At 35.6% G+C, this 15,152-nt stretch overlaps 1 protein-coding gene across 8 annotated transcripts in view; it reads right to left on the bottom strand.

Annotated features, from left to right (window-relative positions):
• The window catches only part of LOC115242508 (MAP7 domain-containing protein 2-like), a 142,951-nt gene that overhangs the window by 124,642 nt on the left and 3,157 nt on the right, over positions 1-15,152 (bottom strand). Inside the window, exon 2 of one of the 8 annotated variants that reach the window (XM_029818872.1) lies at positions 14,713-14,715. The exons of 5 other annotated variants lie outside the window; for them this stretch is intronic. In XM_029818872.1, the coding sequence (XP_029674732.1) occupies positions 14,713-14,715 (3 nt within the window). Of the gene's footprint in view, positions 1-10,229; positions 10,627-14,712; positions 14,716-15,152 lie in introns of those variants that run through there. 2 more of the 8 variants (XM_029818869.1, XM_029818871.1) reach the window with 2 other exon arrangements.

Raw genomic sequence — 15,152 nt, 5'->3', positions numbered from 1 at the left:
AAAGAGTGTATTGACGTCTTTGGTAATTTGCGTTAAAAACAGGCATATTTTTGCCTTATACGATATATTAGCCTCTGGAGCTGCATCTCGTAATCTTTTAATATTAATCGAGAGGCAATAACCATACGATATACTCGCGGATACGCGTTTTGAAAAGGTCACGTAAGGCAAGAGGTTTCATTTAGCCGTCGAACTGCGAATTCCATGCGATTCGATATTAATTCGCCGATCATTTTAAATACCAAAGGACGAACGATACCAAGAGATTAAATTTCGCACGTACATTTCGCCTGAAGAAAATTCCAAGAATTTATAAAATTTAAAGCAGATTTAAATAAATTAAGAAACAAAGAAACGTATATCTTTAAATTATTAAGGCAAAATCGACTACAAAGTGATTAAAAAATGTATGAATTAATTAACAGAAAAAACTTTGTATACATGAGTTAATAAATTTCATGCAAAATATACAACGATCTCCCAAGATTCATTACACTGAGTATTACAATTACAAATCAACGTTAAAATTGCGCGATACGCAACAATTATGAATTAGAAGCGGTAACGCACGCGAGGCATAAATAGCTATGAAGATTACAGAGTGCAACGAAAGAGAACGATCGAAAGTATAGCAATATAACGGCGGGGGTAAGTACATTTCCCAATGGATTCGTTTGCCCAAGAAAATTAAACAGTTTGCCGTGACATGGCGGCGGCGAATTATTTCGAGCTTCTACTCGTAAAAGATGTGACTAACTAACCGCCATCGTCGAGATTCTCCGAGTTCGTAAATGAGTCATTTCTATGTCGCCGGGTTATTGCAAGCTCCCATCGATCTCGGCGATACCTGCGAAACCGGCGGAAGATTGAACGTATATCTTCTTAATAGTCGGTAGATCAAGTGAGGAAAATCGATAATTATGGGGAGCTGTTCGATAAAATTAATAGAGATACTCTATGACCTCGAGTCTGGTATTCTTGCGCGAAATGCAACAACGGAAATAGATGTACTTCAGGCATGGAAAATTGATAATTAGGTGCAAGCCACCCAATGAATAAATAAACTTGAAAAGAACATTTCAATCTAATGTCACGTATTCTTTTGAATCGCGATATACGAGTAGGTATGGTGACGAGTGTGATAAATTAATAATTATACAATACAATGAGCATGCTAAATCGCGAAAAGAGGTACTCATATCTATTTAGGAAAGAGAAATTTGCCTTCATTGAATAAGTATTATTAAATTATACATGGAATATTAAAAATGACAAATACTTATTAAGCGTGGAAAATCGATAATTATGATGCACAATGTGTGCCTATCAAAACTGGCGATTACCTTATTAATATATTTTCCAGACAAAAATCTTTATTTAACGACGACGTGTGCGCCAGATTAAATTTCATGCTACTCAAGCTTCATACAAATGTTTCTTTGTCACGATTAATTTGCAAGCAGGTATCATTAATCGGAAATATTTAAGCATAACATATCGATAAAAAATTTGCTAACGTAATATGCAAGATTCCGCCAAGCTCACCAAGTGTTATATTAAACTCATTAAAAGGTCTTTGAACGCATTATATTTATGTTTTACGGTACTTGAGATCGTCGAATAACATCTACGTGATTATTCCGTTTCATGAAATAAAACATGATACAAGAGATATGTGCAACTTAGCGGTTTCATTTTGTCGTTTTGATAAATGCGACTTAGGCGCGATTTAAATGCAAGGTATCACTCATTAGAAGCCGCGATTCATCATAAAGACGAGAATATTTCAATGTCACCTTCTTCCTCCATTATCGCGTATAATAAAAGTAACCGTAAAGCGCATGGAATTCTACAAATGAAATGTGTGCTTTGTATCGCAAGAATGATTCTTAATCTTCTTAGGTTCGAGTAAGCTTTATACCTGAAAGCTCATAAGCGGGTTGCGCCAAGTTCGCGACGGTTTGATAAAATACGCGGGGCAACCAATCGCGGAAGTGCGAAGGTTGAACATAAAGTTTCGAAGACAATGAAGATTGACGCGCGCGAAGTAATAACGGTGCAAGATTAATGTCGTAGATCGTATCGAAACAGGATTGCTGTTGAAATGCTCGCGCCTCTCCAGCTACCTCGTATATGTGTATCTTCTGAAGAAACGTTCAAACAGCTTTATACGATTACGAAATTAATCTCATTGGATAGAAAATTTCTCTCTGCGCGCAATAAATGCGATGATTTATAAATTCTAAAACGTTAAAACTATAATTTTCGCGAATATTATTTCTTCAATTTCAGAAAACAATAATTTATTTAAATTACTGGACGAAATAAAAGCAGCATCGTTTCAGTTTAAGTGCTGTTTTGATCTTCTCGCGCGGCATTCATTATTAATACCTGCTCAATAGCTTCCGGCGACATTCTCACGTGACAACGATATGACAGTGTAATGGACTCGTCAGGTAACACTCTTGTGAGATCGAGTAACCGTTTACGATAGCTAAAAATTGACTAAAGGATTTCGCCAATGACCGAAAAAAATCGCGCATGATAAAATTCGCATCGCATACGAGAAATAAGCATCTCCAAAAAAATTAAGTAAGCATTCGATATTTATTATTATCAAATTATTAATTATCAAATTCAAACGCTATTATGTATATATATATTAAAACCCTAAATTAACAAGATAATACAAAAGTTACAAAAAAAATTATAATTTATCCATTCGGCCTGACGACCTAGACCGATTGGCTGAAGCGACGAGTTCATGAGAGGCCTCCACCTCGGCCTTGAAGAGCACCGACCGTCCTAGCAAAGGTGAACCAGACAGACGAAGTGCCTTCAACAGCGTGAGCAGTCCACCCGATCCGCGGTAAGTATAATGCGTGATTTCCACGCTTATGTAAGCCCGGACGTTTTCTTGCGGACACGTCATATGTGTCGCTAATGCTATAGTCTCGCAACCGTTTCATCCGTTCATCTCATGCCGAGACACGTCAATGCAAAACGATATTAGGCACGGTACTTCGTTCGTATAGTATGCTTTGATATTATCTCGCTTCAATCATAAATGAATTTTTTCTATCGCATTTAAAATCAAATTTTTCAATAATAAAATTATATTTTTCTCTGCGTGAAAAATTACATCAATACATGAAATACATAATTTTTTTTATTTCTTTTAAATAAATATATTTAAAATCGTAATGAATATGTGCATGTATAAAAAAAAAATAAAATTTCATTCTTTATCTCGTCTAAAATAATTACAGTCGATATTTTGAGAAAAAAAAATAATTACAAGATGAGCCAATTTCTAACAGACATTAATCAGAAAGATGATTCACGGGTCAGCGAGCAATCTCTATTAAAGTGATCTTTATTAAAGCGATCGTGCAAATAGTCGTCACACTTTCTAAGCACGCGTCTTTTTGCGATGTGTACATCCGTTTTATTTCCGAAAACTCGAGTTTAACGGCATAATCTGTCATTTTACGACTTTATACAGCTGTAGCCACTATACAGAGACCACCCGCGAAACAAACCGGATAAACAAGTCGAAAGGGAACTCAATTGAATTTAGTACGGTAATTAACTACGCAAGCAAATCATTTGTCGGGATACATGATTCACACAAGGATTTTACGAGTAACAATCTGTAACTTTCATCGGTTTATCCTGTAAACGATGCATTATCCACCGCAATTTAAAAATATAAAAAATTGTTACGTGGTTCTAAATAATATAAGAAAAAAGATATTATTTTTTTTCTCTAACAAGAGAGAGAGAGAAAAAGAGAGAAAAAAATACGCTCTCTCTAAAAATAACAAATATATCTTTAAAAAAACAATAATTCTATAAGTAATCTACTATAACTCGAATTTTCTACAACGCTTTTAAATCGATTAAATCTCACGATTACAACGATTTACTTAACGCAAACCTCTGTTGAGGACGAGTGAAAAGAAGTCGTCTCACATCTCTATTGTTTCTACGCGATATTATCACATCGCTGAGCACGTGTTCTCGCTAATAACAACCGAGCCGAATTGTAGAAGAAAAGACGTAACACATCGCGCCTTTCCATGGTAAATTGTGTTTCGATTTGCATCTTTTCTCACTATTGTATGTATCTTCCCACGACGCGCAAATGCAACTACGCTGAGCCCAACGACGCGCTGCAACATTATCTTCTACGTGTCCAAACGGAATATTTACGTCGGAGATCTTTACTTTTATGTGACGCAATCGGTAATATTATCTTTCACTGGAAACAATATTCTAAATGTCTAGATTCGTTCAGAATTATATTTTCACAACACTAAACTTCATTTTAACAATGTTTTTTCGAAAAATTTCGAGATGTTTCAAAAATGACATTCGTTCTGAAAATAACATCCTCCATAAATTGATCTTGCTCAAATATACAACGATCAATTATCGCAATTCGCAGTGAGGTATAGAGGCCAGAAGTACCGTGAAAGCAGTCACACCCAACTAACTAAAGTGACGTTAAGTGGGCCTTCGCTTTAACATCATTGGTCTCTACACGTCAGCACGTTGGCCATGCCGGATAACTTGTTCGTTCCAGCCACACTATGCATGCATATATCTGTCATGTTTATGTAATCGCGTAATGAGACGTGAATGACTGTTCTTCTTCATTTGCGTTCTTAAAACATAGAAGAATCTACTAAGGAAATGAAAAGCTTAAGAAATATCCTATTGTGATAGAAATTTATACAAATCTTAAAAAAAAAAATTAGTCCTCTTACAAGTTCTTTTAACTGTACATTTTTAGACATAATTAAAATAAAAGCGAATCAATTTTACGTAGAATTTAGATAAAAGTTTAATTTAAAATAAATTTTAACATTAATCGTAAGCACTATTGCACTACAAACTTTTTATACATATCTGTAGCTAAATTTCAAATTAAAATTTATTAAATTCGGATGTTATTTTAAACATCTTAAAACTTTACGTGCAGTTCTTGTACTCAATAGCCAATCCTTTCGTCTTAATCCCGATGGACAATGGATCACGAAGCGCAACGAAAGTCGACGAGGTTGAATGACCGTAACGAACAATCCATGCTCGTGTATAAAACGTTTCGGGCAATTTCCTCATTTGTCGGTGTTTGATTCGCTGTGACGATTGCACAAGGGTCCGGTACAAGGAGAAAGCCTCAAGGCGAGACAGAAAGTACATGGGTGGTTTTCAAACGAAAGAAGACTCGATAGTTTCGCAAAAGAAGAAGATTTCTTTGTCGCAACATGTGGCGAGCGAGCGTGTGTCAACTTCCTCTACGGGAAGAACAGATCATGTTATTGATCTATTCCTTCCATGTTATTGATTATTCCAGCAAATTTTTATTTTTTATTGATTTCTAATGGTAAAATATTGCTATCAATACATAAAAGAAAGAAGTAACTGTCATTCACGAAAATTTTCCACTCGAAGAATTCCTATCTCGATAAAAGAAGACATTTTTATATTTATTAAATATAACTATTTTTGGATAATAGAGCTGCATTAATGTAAATTGCAGTGAATTACATATCGTCGAATTTATGCTCTTCAAAATTATCTCGCTGCAATTAGAATTATGACCGACGATTTATCTATAACCAGCATCTCGCTAGAAACAAATTACCGCGAACACATTTTACGATCGTTTATCACACCGTTAAGAAATCTGTCGACCAAGCCTACGTATATCAGTTTCCATTGGAACGTTGGGCTACTATACGCGAAATCCACTTTCCTGAAATTATGCCGCGCCCAATAAAGAAATGAAACCGTGCTACATATGTATATCACCGTTTGATAAAAATACTGATCTATCACGAAAAGCAATCAGGCGAGAAATATCACGCTTTCTCGAAGACATTGCTAAATTTGGAATGAATATCGTTTAATATACATTTTGGCTCGCATTATTTGTACTTATAAAATATTCGCAAAAATTGTATCATTTATTTTTAGTTGAAAAATTAATTATAATCGAAAAGATCTTTAATTTTCAGTCGCTTGCAGTTTAGAAGCTATCCTCGTTTTAATACTGAAAAAATAAACATTCTTTCTGATCTGTAATCGAGAAAAAGTATACTTGGAATATCCCATATGTAGAGTATCACAATCGCGAGAAAGATTAAAAAGTTCCCGAGCCAACCGCGAATGAACTTGGAATGCGATTAAAGAAAATTTAACGAACCTCTTATCGTTATCCGGAGTTGCCGTTCAGAAAATTAGTCGGACACGCTCAAGGAAGCTCATCGTTTCCGTGAGGTCTTAATCTCTTCCTGCCACGAAATCGAAGAATTTGCCACGGCAATCTCGTAAAACCGTTTCGCTCGCGTTATATGCATTTATAAGCGGCGAACGTCATTGATTTTATGAACAGCGCGCGAGATGGGAGTCATTAAGCAAGTGAACGTTCGATTCGCGGATATAAACGATGACGATTGCGCATAGGATATCGTTGTGAGTAAACAAAAAGCAAAGAAACTCGCAATTAATATTGTAATATCGTGTATTACATCTTTGAAAAAGAAAATCATATTTTATAATTAGAATTATATTAATAAAATATTAAGATTTTTTTCGTACATATATATTGTAAATGTTTGTAAAAACAGCCTCTAGCTTCCTCCCGCTAATCGTACGATCAAAACATGTTAGCACGTGCGGCCACGCACGCGTTGAATTATGCACCGTTGAATTATGAATGGCACGGGATAATGGAAATAATTAACGGCGTCCGATTTGCAAATACTAATGAAGAGCCGGCGAGACGCGGTTTGCTGCACGCATTAATGCGCGTATTTCGCCGTCAAGAATTCTCTCGTCGCGTCGCGAGATGCACTTATAACAAAATCGCGTCTTTCGCAATTACTGTCGTCGACCCTGCCTACTTCTTCGCGTAGCGAATTCGCACGCTATGCGGACGGCCGGTTCGATCGTGTGGTTAATACGCGACGCGAAAGGTGAATTTCGATTTCGCGGGCGGGCAAAGAAAATTAATGGTAACGTGCGAATAACTGTTATTATATTTTCCGGAAGATGTGTCTATTAAAAGCGCTTTCGCGAGAATCCCACGTTCCATCCTTCCAAACGCTAAGTTTGTAAAACGGAAAAATGAGGGCAAAATGTGAAATACTATATTAAAATTTGTCCAAATAAATAAGTTAAATATTTAAATATATAACTTTTAAAAAAAGATATATCAAGAATGTATCATTCTCATCATTTTTAAAAAAGATATCGAGAATGTATCACTCGTCGATCTACTTGTGATTTTTCACACCTATTCAAGAAAATAAAATAATATGTTTCTAATATATTGAGTTCAGCTTTCTCTTAAGCTGTCGAAAGCAGCATAAATATATGAGATCATGAAGAGGATAATGTGTAAGCAGATCCGCGAAGGAGATATGAAATTTGTAGCAACATGAGCGATTTGTGCATATATACATATCTACATAAATATCCGCGAGAAATGATAGTTCGTGATAGCAAGGACTTTCCGCGCGGAACCGTTCCTTATGGAATGAATTCCTGGCACGGATTCCTCGATCCAACGAAACGTGAAATGTGCAATGCACCTTCATCGACCCACCTATCGTGGGAATCTATCACGCGAATCGAACCCACCTCCCACTAGCTCGTACGCACACCGTTAATCCGCGTGTCGAAGGTCTGAATGCAAGAACTAAGCAAGTATACTGTTGCTGCTTGTACTTTTTAACCCGCTTCTCGCTGCAGGTTTCACATATCGATGAATCAGACGTCTGTTCATTAAGCATTGAATGCTAAATAACTCACTTTGCGTAAAAAAAGAATACGTGGTTGTAAAAATGCAATTTGCATTTCCCTGCAACACGTTTCAACAACGTATATTTGTTTCAATAGAAACTTACTTTGAATTGTTGCTTATATCTCGAATCGTTATATTGACAATGATTATTACTGTAATAACGTATAACTCGTCAGCGATAAGAATTAAGTTGCGAATAAAGTTTGTTTGTTTGATTGATAGAAGTCGATCATACATCTTGCTGAAAATTTAACTTGTGCGGACCTTTTAAAAAAAGATCTCTATCAAAAATTCTAGTTGCAATTCTATCTATGCTCGACGTTATATTAATCCCTCAAACCGGCCGTATATCAATAAAATTCCTTTATAATTACGTAACTCGCATAATTTGCAATTCAGGCTCACAATAAATCGTTCGTTCGATCAACGTTTAATTAATTAATCGATAGTTTCGTGCCGTTCTTGCGCCATATCACGATAGAAAGATGCATTATTAATTAGTCATGGAAAAAACGTAAGCTCACCTTTCCACGCAAATAACAATGACCACCATACATGCATCACAAATATTAATCACATCGAGTGGGTACTCACCTGAAACAAAGAAAAATTATATCCATTAATTTTATAGCAAAAATAATTTTCCGCACGTTATTATATGTCTTTTTTTTCTCTTATATATTATAATTCTTCAATATTAAAAACGATTATTGCAGGAAGCGTGAGTTAATAGCGAAACGTCGCCGCGAAACTCGCGCGATTAATGCTTCCGCCGCAATTGATGGTCGACGAGATATCGATCTGTGATATCCGCGACCTCGAGGATGCGGCGGAAGATAAATTCCAAAGTTACCACAATGCTACCTCGAATCAACGATTATCCTAGCGACTCTTCCTACTCCTGCTATGCACGCTACAATATACATATCGCGTGAGCACGCAAGCCGCAAAACACAATTCACGGGGGCGGTCGCGCGCGCACTTCGTTATATGTTAGACTTTACGGTAAAGATCGCGAACGATAAAGAAACGTTCGAGCTCCTTCGCGCGAGAATCGTCTCGCTATCTACCCTACATTTTGCATCCGTCATGAATACTCAGCATTTAACGGTCATGTTACACTCGTTACGCTGAAAAATCGCGTTAAATGCAGCACGCATGTTGCTTTAGATTCATGCTTCTCGCATGGCAAACTTCCTCTTCTTAAAATCATATTAATAAAATAAAATAAATCAAATATCTTCGCATGAATATGAACACATTAAGATCTCAAAAGAAATACGGATTAAAAAGGCTTCATTAAGTATTTTACGTTCGATTTAAATGTGATTGATAAAAAACACAAACAAAGAATAACGATTATTTTTTAATTTAATCGCGCTTTACGATCCGGTCTGAAAGGGAAAGCTAGCTGGATTTTTCTAATGATCCGTAAAAAGCGATCCGAGAACAATGCAGCAGTCGCGAATGCACGATGCAAATGCACCAGAGATCTCTCCTTTCGTGCACGTGGCCGGAAGGAGAGAGAGAGGCGAGAACAAACACATCGTTCGTATTCTGCCAATGCGAAACGCACATTGACCTAGGCCATGGGTTGTGCACTCGCACTAAAGCAACGTGCAACAAACACAACTGTCATAATGAACGGTCATAAATTCACTCGAGTATTCAACATGGAGAATTTCTCCGTTTATTATATAAATACTTGCATAAATAATTATATATTATTAAACTATATTGCAATCATCTCCGAAATTTAAGAATAATAAATCTAATTTGTAAGCTTTTTTACAGATTTGACAAGTGTTAGCATTTCGATGCTCGAAAGTAATAACCGATCAGAATATTAAAACCGACGTGTTTTATCCGATATTTTCACCTTACCAGCACGTTATAGCATAATATACTTGCGAGTAATTATAGGTCATTCGCTCGAGTTTGTTTAGCGGCGTGCGATTCATTAGAACAAATCCCTCGTTTCCTCCGCCGAGATAAATCGCTCGTCTTTCTGTCTGTTCTATTTATACACATTACCAGCATGTGAACGCGAAATATCATTATGCAATAAATGTGCGATTCAGTTCAACACTCCGATATGTGCTTATCTAAATGGCAATCTTCCTTAATTACAACTGCAATGTATGTTAAATATTGTGCTCAGATATGATTAAAAATCCAAAAAATTAAATTTGAAACTGAAGAAGACATATAATTAATAAACATACAATAAAATTCCATTTTTTCAAAATTCAAAAATATAAAAGTAATTTATGTGTATGTGTGTATGAATTTAAAGATTAATCTCTCATTCGATCAGCTGTAATATCTTTTGATTATGAATTTAAAGATTAATCTCTTATTTGATCAGCTGTAATATCTTTTGATTATGAATTAATAATAATGTTAGACGTACCTAGATCAGACTGTTCATATTTTGCGAGCATTGCGACTACCATTATGGAGCTCCTACTCGATTCGGAATCGTTCACACTAACGAACGAGAGTGACAACCGATGGGTATGATTCAAAATTTTCCCGCAAACAACGAGATCGAGGAATTTCGATAATATACGATATCGAGAGGCCGATAAAGGTTAACGGAACGAAACGATTCAGAGTGTTACGAACTCTAGATAAACGCGGTGAATCACCAATTTAGCACACTGTGTAGGCACGTACCGCTTTCGTTATAAACAGGTCATGCTTAATTTGTGTTAAGGACAATTTCATACGAGCTTATAAAAATATTAAGATATTATAAAATTCTATCAAAAATAGTATCAGTTACTTATAATCGTTTTACTCTATAACAGTTTGCCAATTTGATGACTGATGTGAAAATATAATGAATTTTATTTTCCAACGTATATTTCTTTTTATCAAATTTTCCAGAATGCATTATTTCACTATAATAACAGAAATTAAAAAATTTCTTATTTCTTCGGTAATAAAGACAATGCAATATGAAAAGCTAAACGGAGTTGTCTGATATTTCACTGGGAAAGAAAGGATTTAAAGAACACCCGGAAAAGCTCAACGAATAAACAATCGCGAGATCCTCTTTCCCTTTAGCCACGCGAAGTAATCGCGATAAAAACAGGAATGTCCTGTCTGTGTGGTATCAGAAAAGAAAGTAAAAATTCGCGCGTAATTACCATGCTCGCGAGCATAACTCACGATCTCAAACCGCACAAGCGTACCACATGCCGCGCAAGCGAAAGAACGATGCAGACTTTCACAGACGGGATTGCTCGACGGAGCGAACAACAAATGACCGATGGTGTCTGGCATGTGCATAGAAATCGGACGAACGAGGGTTGGTCGGGTACGTCGTGCGATCGCGCGGCGCGTTTAACACACGGACGTGTGAAAACGTGATCACGAGAGATTTCTCGCGCTAACAGAAATTCAAGAGAGAGAGAGAGAGAGAGAGAGAGAGAGAGAAAGAAAGAAAGAAAAAGAGAGACTTTCCTCTGAGGCAATTTCTAACGTCGGACGCATATATAAACGACAGCGACACGAGAGATCGTTGCTCCCACTTTGCATAGTGACGCATCGCGAAACTTCCTTGCTATTTCCAAGTAAATCGAGTATGAAAAGTTGGATCGAAAAAGAAACTTATACTTCGGAACTGTCAATTGCAAGTTTTGCAACAATTTTTTGCCGAATAAGCGTCAATGTATACTACAAATATATAACGCGATATGTATTGGAAAATGGCATTTACATTATTTAGATACTGTATGTTCATACGATTCGAAACTTTGCTTACTTCGCCATGTTAGAGGATAAAATTATTTGCAGACATTCAAAAATAAAGAAATTTATGCTGTTTATAATGTATAGCGAGGACATGAGAATAGGAAAAAATTTCAGGTTTATCTAATAAATTATTTAAGATTATTCAAGATTATATACAAGCATTGTAACTGAGGATCGAAGAAGAAATATCGATCGATCGATCGCGCGGTCCATCTTATCGGTCAAATTATGCATGATTATATAAGCCAGGCTGGAACATATCTCTAGATTCGATCGTTTATCTTTCTTTCGTCAATTCGATTACTCGTCGTGCTTGAGGAACTTCTCGGCGGGGAACGCTGACCGAAAACTACCGTCCGGTTGATGATTACGTAACGGTGTTAAAATAATTAGTGCGTATTACGTAGCGTTGCGCTGCGCGCGGTCGTAATTGGTAGAATCTGCACGTCGACAAGCGAGAATACGACTACGATGCAGGCTCGCAATACAGTACTGGATGTCGGGTGTATAAAATTTAAATTTTCTCGTTATGTATCCTAACGTTATTTTACTACATCGATCTGGCCGCGGTCTGACGTTTTCTCATTTGAAAAATCTTGATTTATTCCCCAGTAACGAAATTTTTTATTAATATAAACGAAGAAGCAAGCACAAGATATATAAATGACAATACATCAAAATATCTTAGAAAAATTATCTTTCCTTATAAATATATAAATAAATTATTCGAGTATTTACCGTTCAATCAACTATTTAATTTATTTATTATTTGTTATTAAAAGCAAAACAGGATCGTGCGATATATACGACATCGAGAAGATGAGAAAATATTTACAAGATTGAAGATGGATAAGTAATACATGGTTGAAGATTTCTACGACGTGATATCGTTATTATATCGAGCAAAGACCCATTTAAAAAAAAAAAAAAATATATATATATATATATACATTATAGTAGCATATCCAAGGCGACGAGATTCGAGTAGTGAGTCATGTACAATATCGATTCACCTAGATTGAGGAATCCGCGTGCGAGCACACATTCTAGAGACTTGTATCTACATGGCGAGGACGAGGACGACGAGAAGACACGAGACGAACGATTCATTACTCGAGCCGACCACGAGCACTTCCCGCTGCCGATTCGGCTCATAGTCGGCAAATGTCGACCAATTTAAAGCGTTCCACATCGTTTCCTGTTTATTACACGTCCCTAATGTCGGCACGATCAATGGCTACGTGACCCTGACTCGGAAAATATCACGCAAAATCGCGCTCTCGTTACCTATAAATTAGCATTTTGCTTCGTGAAAATTAGGTAAATAATTTGTCACCGGTGTCTATTTTAATAATAAGAGAGTCACATGAACCATTGCCTATGCAGGTATATGCCTGTATATATATATATACATGATACCCTTTAAACCTTGAATGAAGTAATGTATAACGTTGAGATAGAATTATAAAAGCTTACCAAAAGAAGTAGCCATGCCATTAGTATGGCTTAAAGCCGAGAATCAATCTTTCGATTTAAATGAAGATAGATACGAGAAAGAGAAAGAGAAAGAAAAAGAGAGAGAGAGAGAGAGAGAGCACATATACGCGATACACGTAAGATTAAAAAGGATTAGAATAACACCAATACATTGTAATGTACGTGAACGTATACACGCAACTATTATTATAAATTGCCTTTTGAACGTACATGACACGGGAATTCGACATTGAGGGATTAGCAATGGAAAGCGGCGCGTACGATGAAATTATCAAAGCCAGAAATAAATGATCGGATTTTGAAACCTGGCTTCGTAAATCGGGGCGAACAACAATACCGTACCGTTACCGAGGGAAGGCAGTCATATGGGTGTTACGAGAATAAATAACTGCAACCTACTTAAGCGCCTTCGTTATACAGTGCGCTACTCGTCCGCCAAAGAGCACTATCAATCTGAAACACGAAACGCGATGCTTCGAATGTGATCGACTCAACAGACTTGTACTGTCCCGATGAAAGAGATGAAGGCTACCTGATATAATAAACCGTCGTAACTGCAAAGTTCTCGATTAAAGTTCATCGTTATGAATGAATGATTCATAAACTAATCTTTGACTAATCGCTGAAATATATTATCTCGTTGTTTTCACTACGATTATCCTTAACTAATTGAACAAATATTAATTTTGTTAATTAATATTTAAAGTCTTTTTAGACAATCCATAGTTAATTCGCAACAAAAAATGCAAGATCTATTTACAAATTTTATTTTTACGATTTTATGTATCGCATATTTTAATATATCTATGTATTCTAATATATGTGTATATTATATATATGTGTGTTTTACTTCTTCTCTGAAATATTTTCTTTGTGTATTATATGACCCATAAAATTATAAATAAATTTTTATTGCGAATTAGGTTTTTTAATATAGGCTTAAATATTCGCGGAGAGATTCAAAGTAGTGATATAAAAATTATTTAAACCTTGTGTGCTTATCTTCTTCTATGTTTTATGCAAGGGTTCAGCAAAACATACATTCAACGATGACGTTTTGACAATTTTTATAAGAACTTTGCATTCGAATAAAATACAATATGAAAAGTTGACACATTGACATTATTTAATATTTATGACTAATATTAAGATCTTGTAGAATTTGCAAGCGATAAGCTCATGTCAATACTATAATTAGCAATACAATGCAATGTATATATATTATAGAGACAATATATATAATAAAAAATAACTGATAATAACTTTCAAATAAGAATAAAAACTAGACAACAAAAATAAATTCTTAGATAACAGTATAATATTTTGTTTTGCATAAAAATACATGAATGCATACGTATCTCCCGAAAAAAATTTTTTTTAATATTGAAGCTGACCGTGAAACTCGGCTCAAACGACTCAAATGTAACGCCGAATTACATCATAATATTACGAATGCATTGCAAAGTTCAGAACCATTGCGACATCGTAAATATAAGAGTATAATATAAATATAAAAGTACGTCAATGGAATTGTTGAATTTATGTATTTCGGGAGCCCGTGTGTCTGCACAGACGTGCGTAATCGACCGACTTCCTTCCGTTAGAAACCCGCTGAACCATGTCAGTATACGTGAAACCATCTGGCGCGAGCTACGTAAGCGACCGATGCAACTTACAACGTGGAAATCGCACATACGCGAAGTCGCTAATAAATAAATTTTATATAATGTTTCCCAACCACACTATATACGACCAATACGACCCATAAAAACATTTTCGAATCATGGCGACAAATACGCCAGCTAATTTTGCTATTATATATTGTCAGTTACGATAATTGTATAATGCCAAAATTGATTATCATTAAACGCGCTCTATATCGAGGTCATTGCTAAAAGCCTCCGTCGCTACATGTACAAATAATTTTCAACGTAATGCGATTCATTTTTAAAAAGAAAAAATAATTATACAGAGAAAGAGAGAGAATAAAATTTTATATATATTTTATATATAGAGCAAATTTTATAGAGTAAAGTTAAATTTTTTTTATATCTATTATATATATATAATATTAAGA

Source organism: Formica exsecta, unplaced genomic scaffold, assembly GCF_003651465.1.
Source record: "Formica exsecta isolate Colony F162 unplaced genomic scaffold, ASM365146v1 scaffold60, whole genome shotgun sequence".
NCBI classification, from domain to species: domain Eukaryota; kingdom Metazoa; phylum Arthropoda; class Insecta; order Hymenoptera; family Formicidae; genus Formica; species Formica exsecta.
This window is presented reverse-complemented; position numbering and strand designations above follow the sequence as displayed.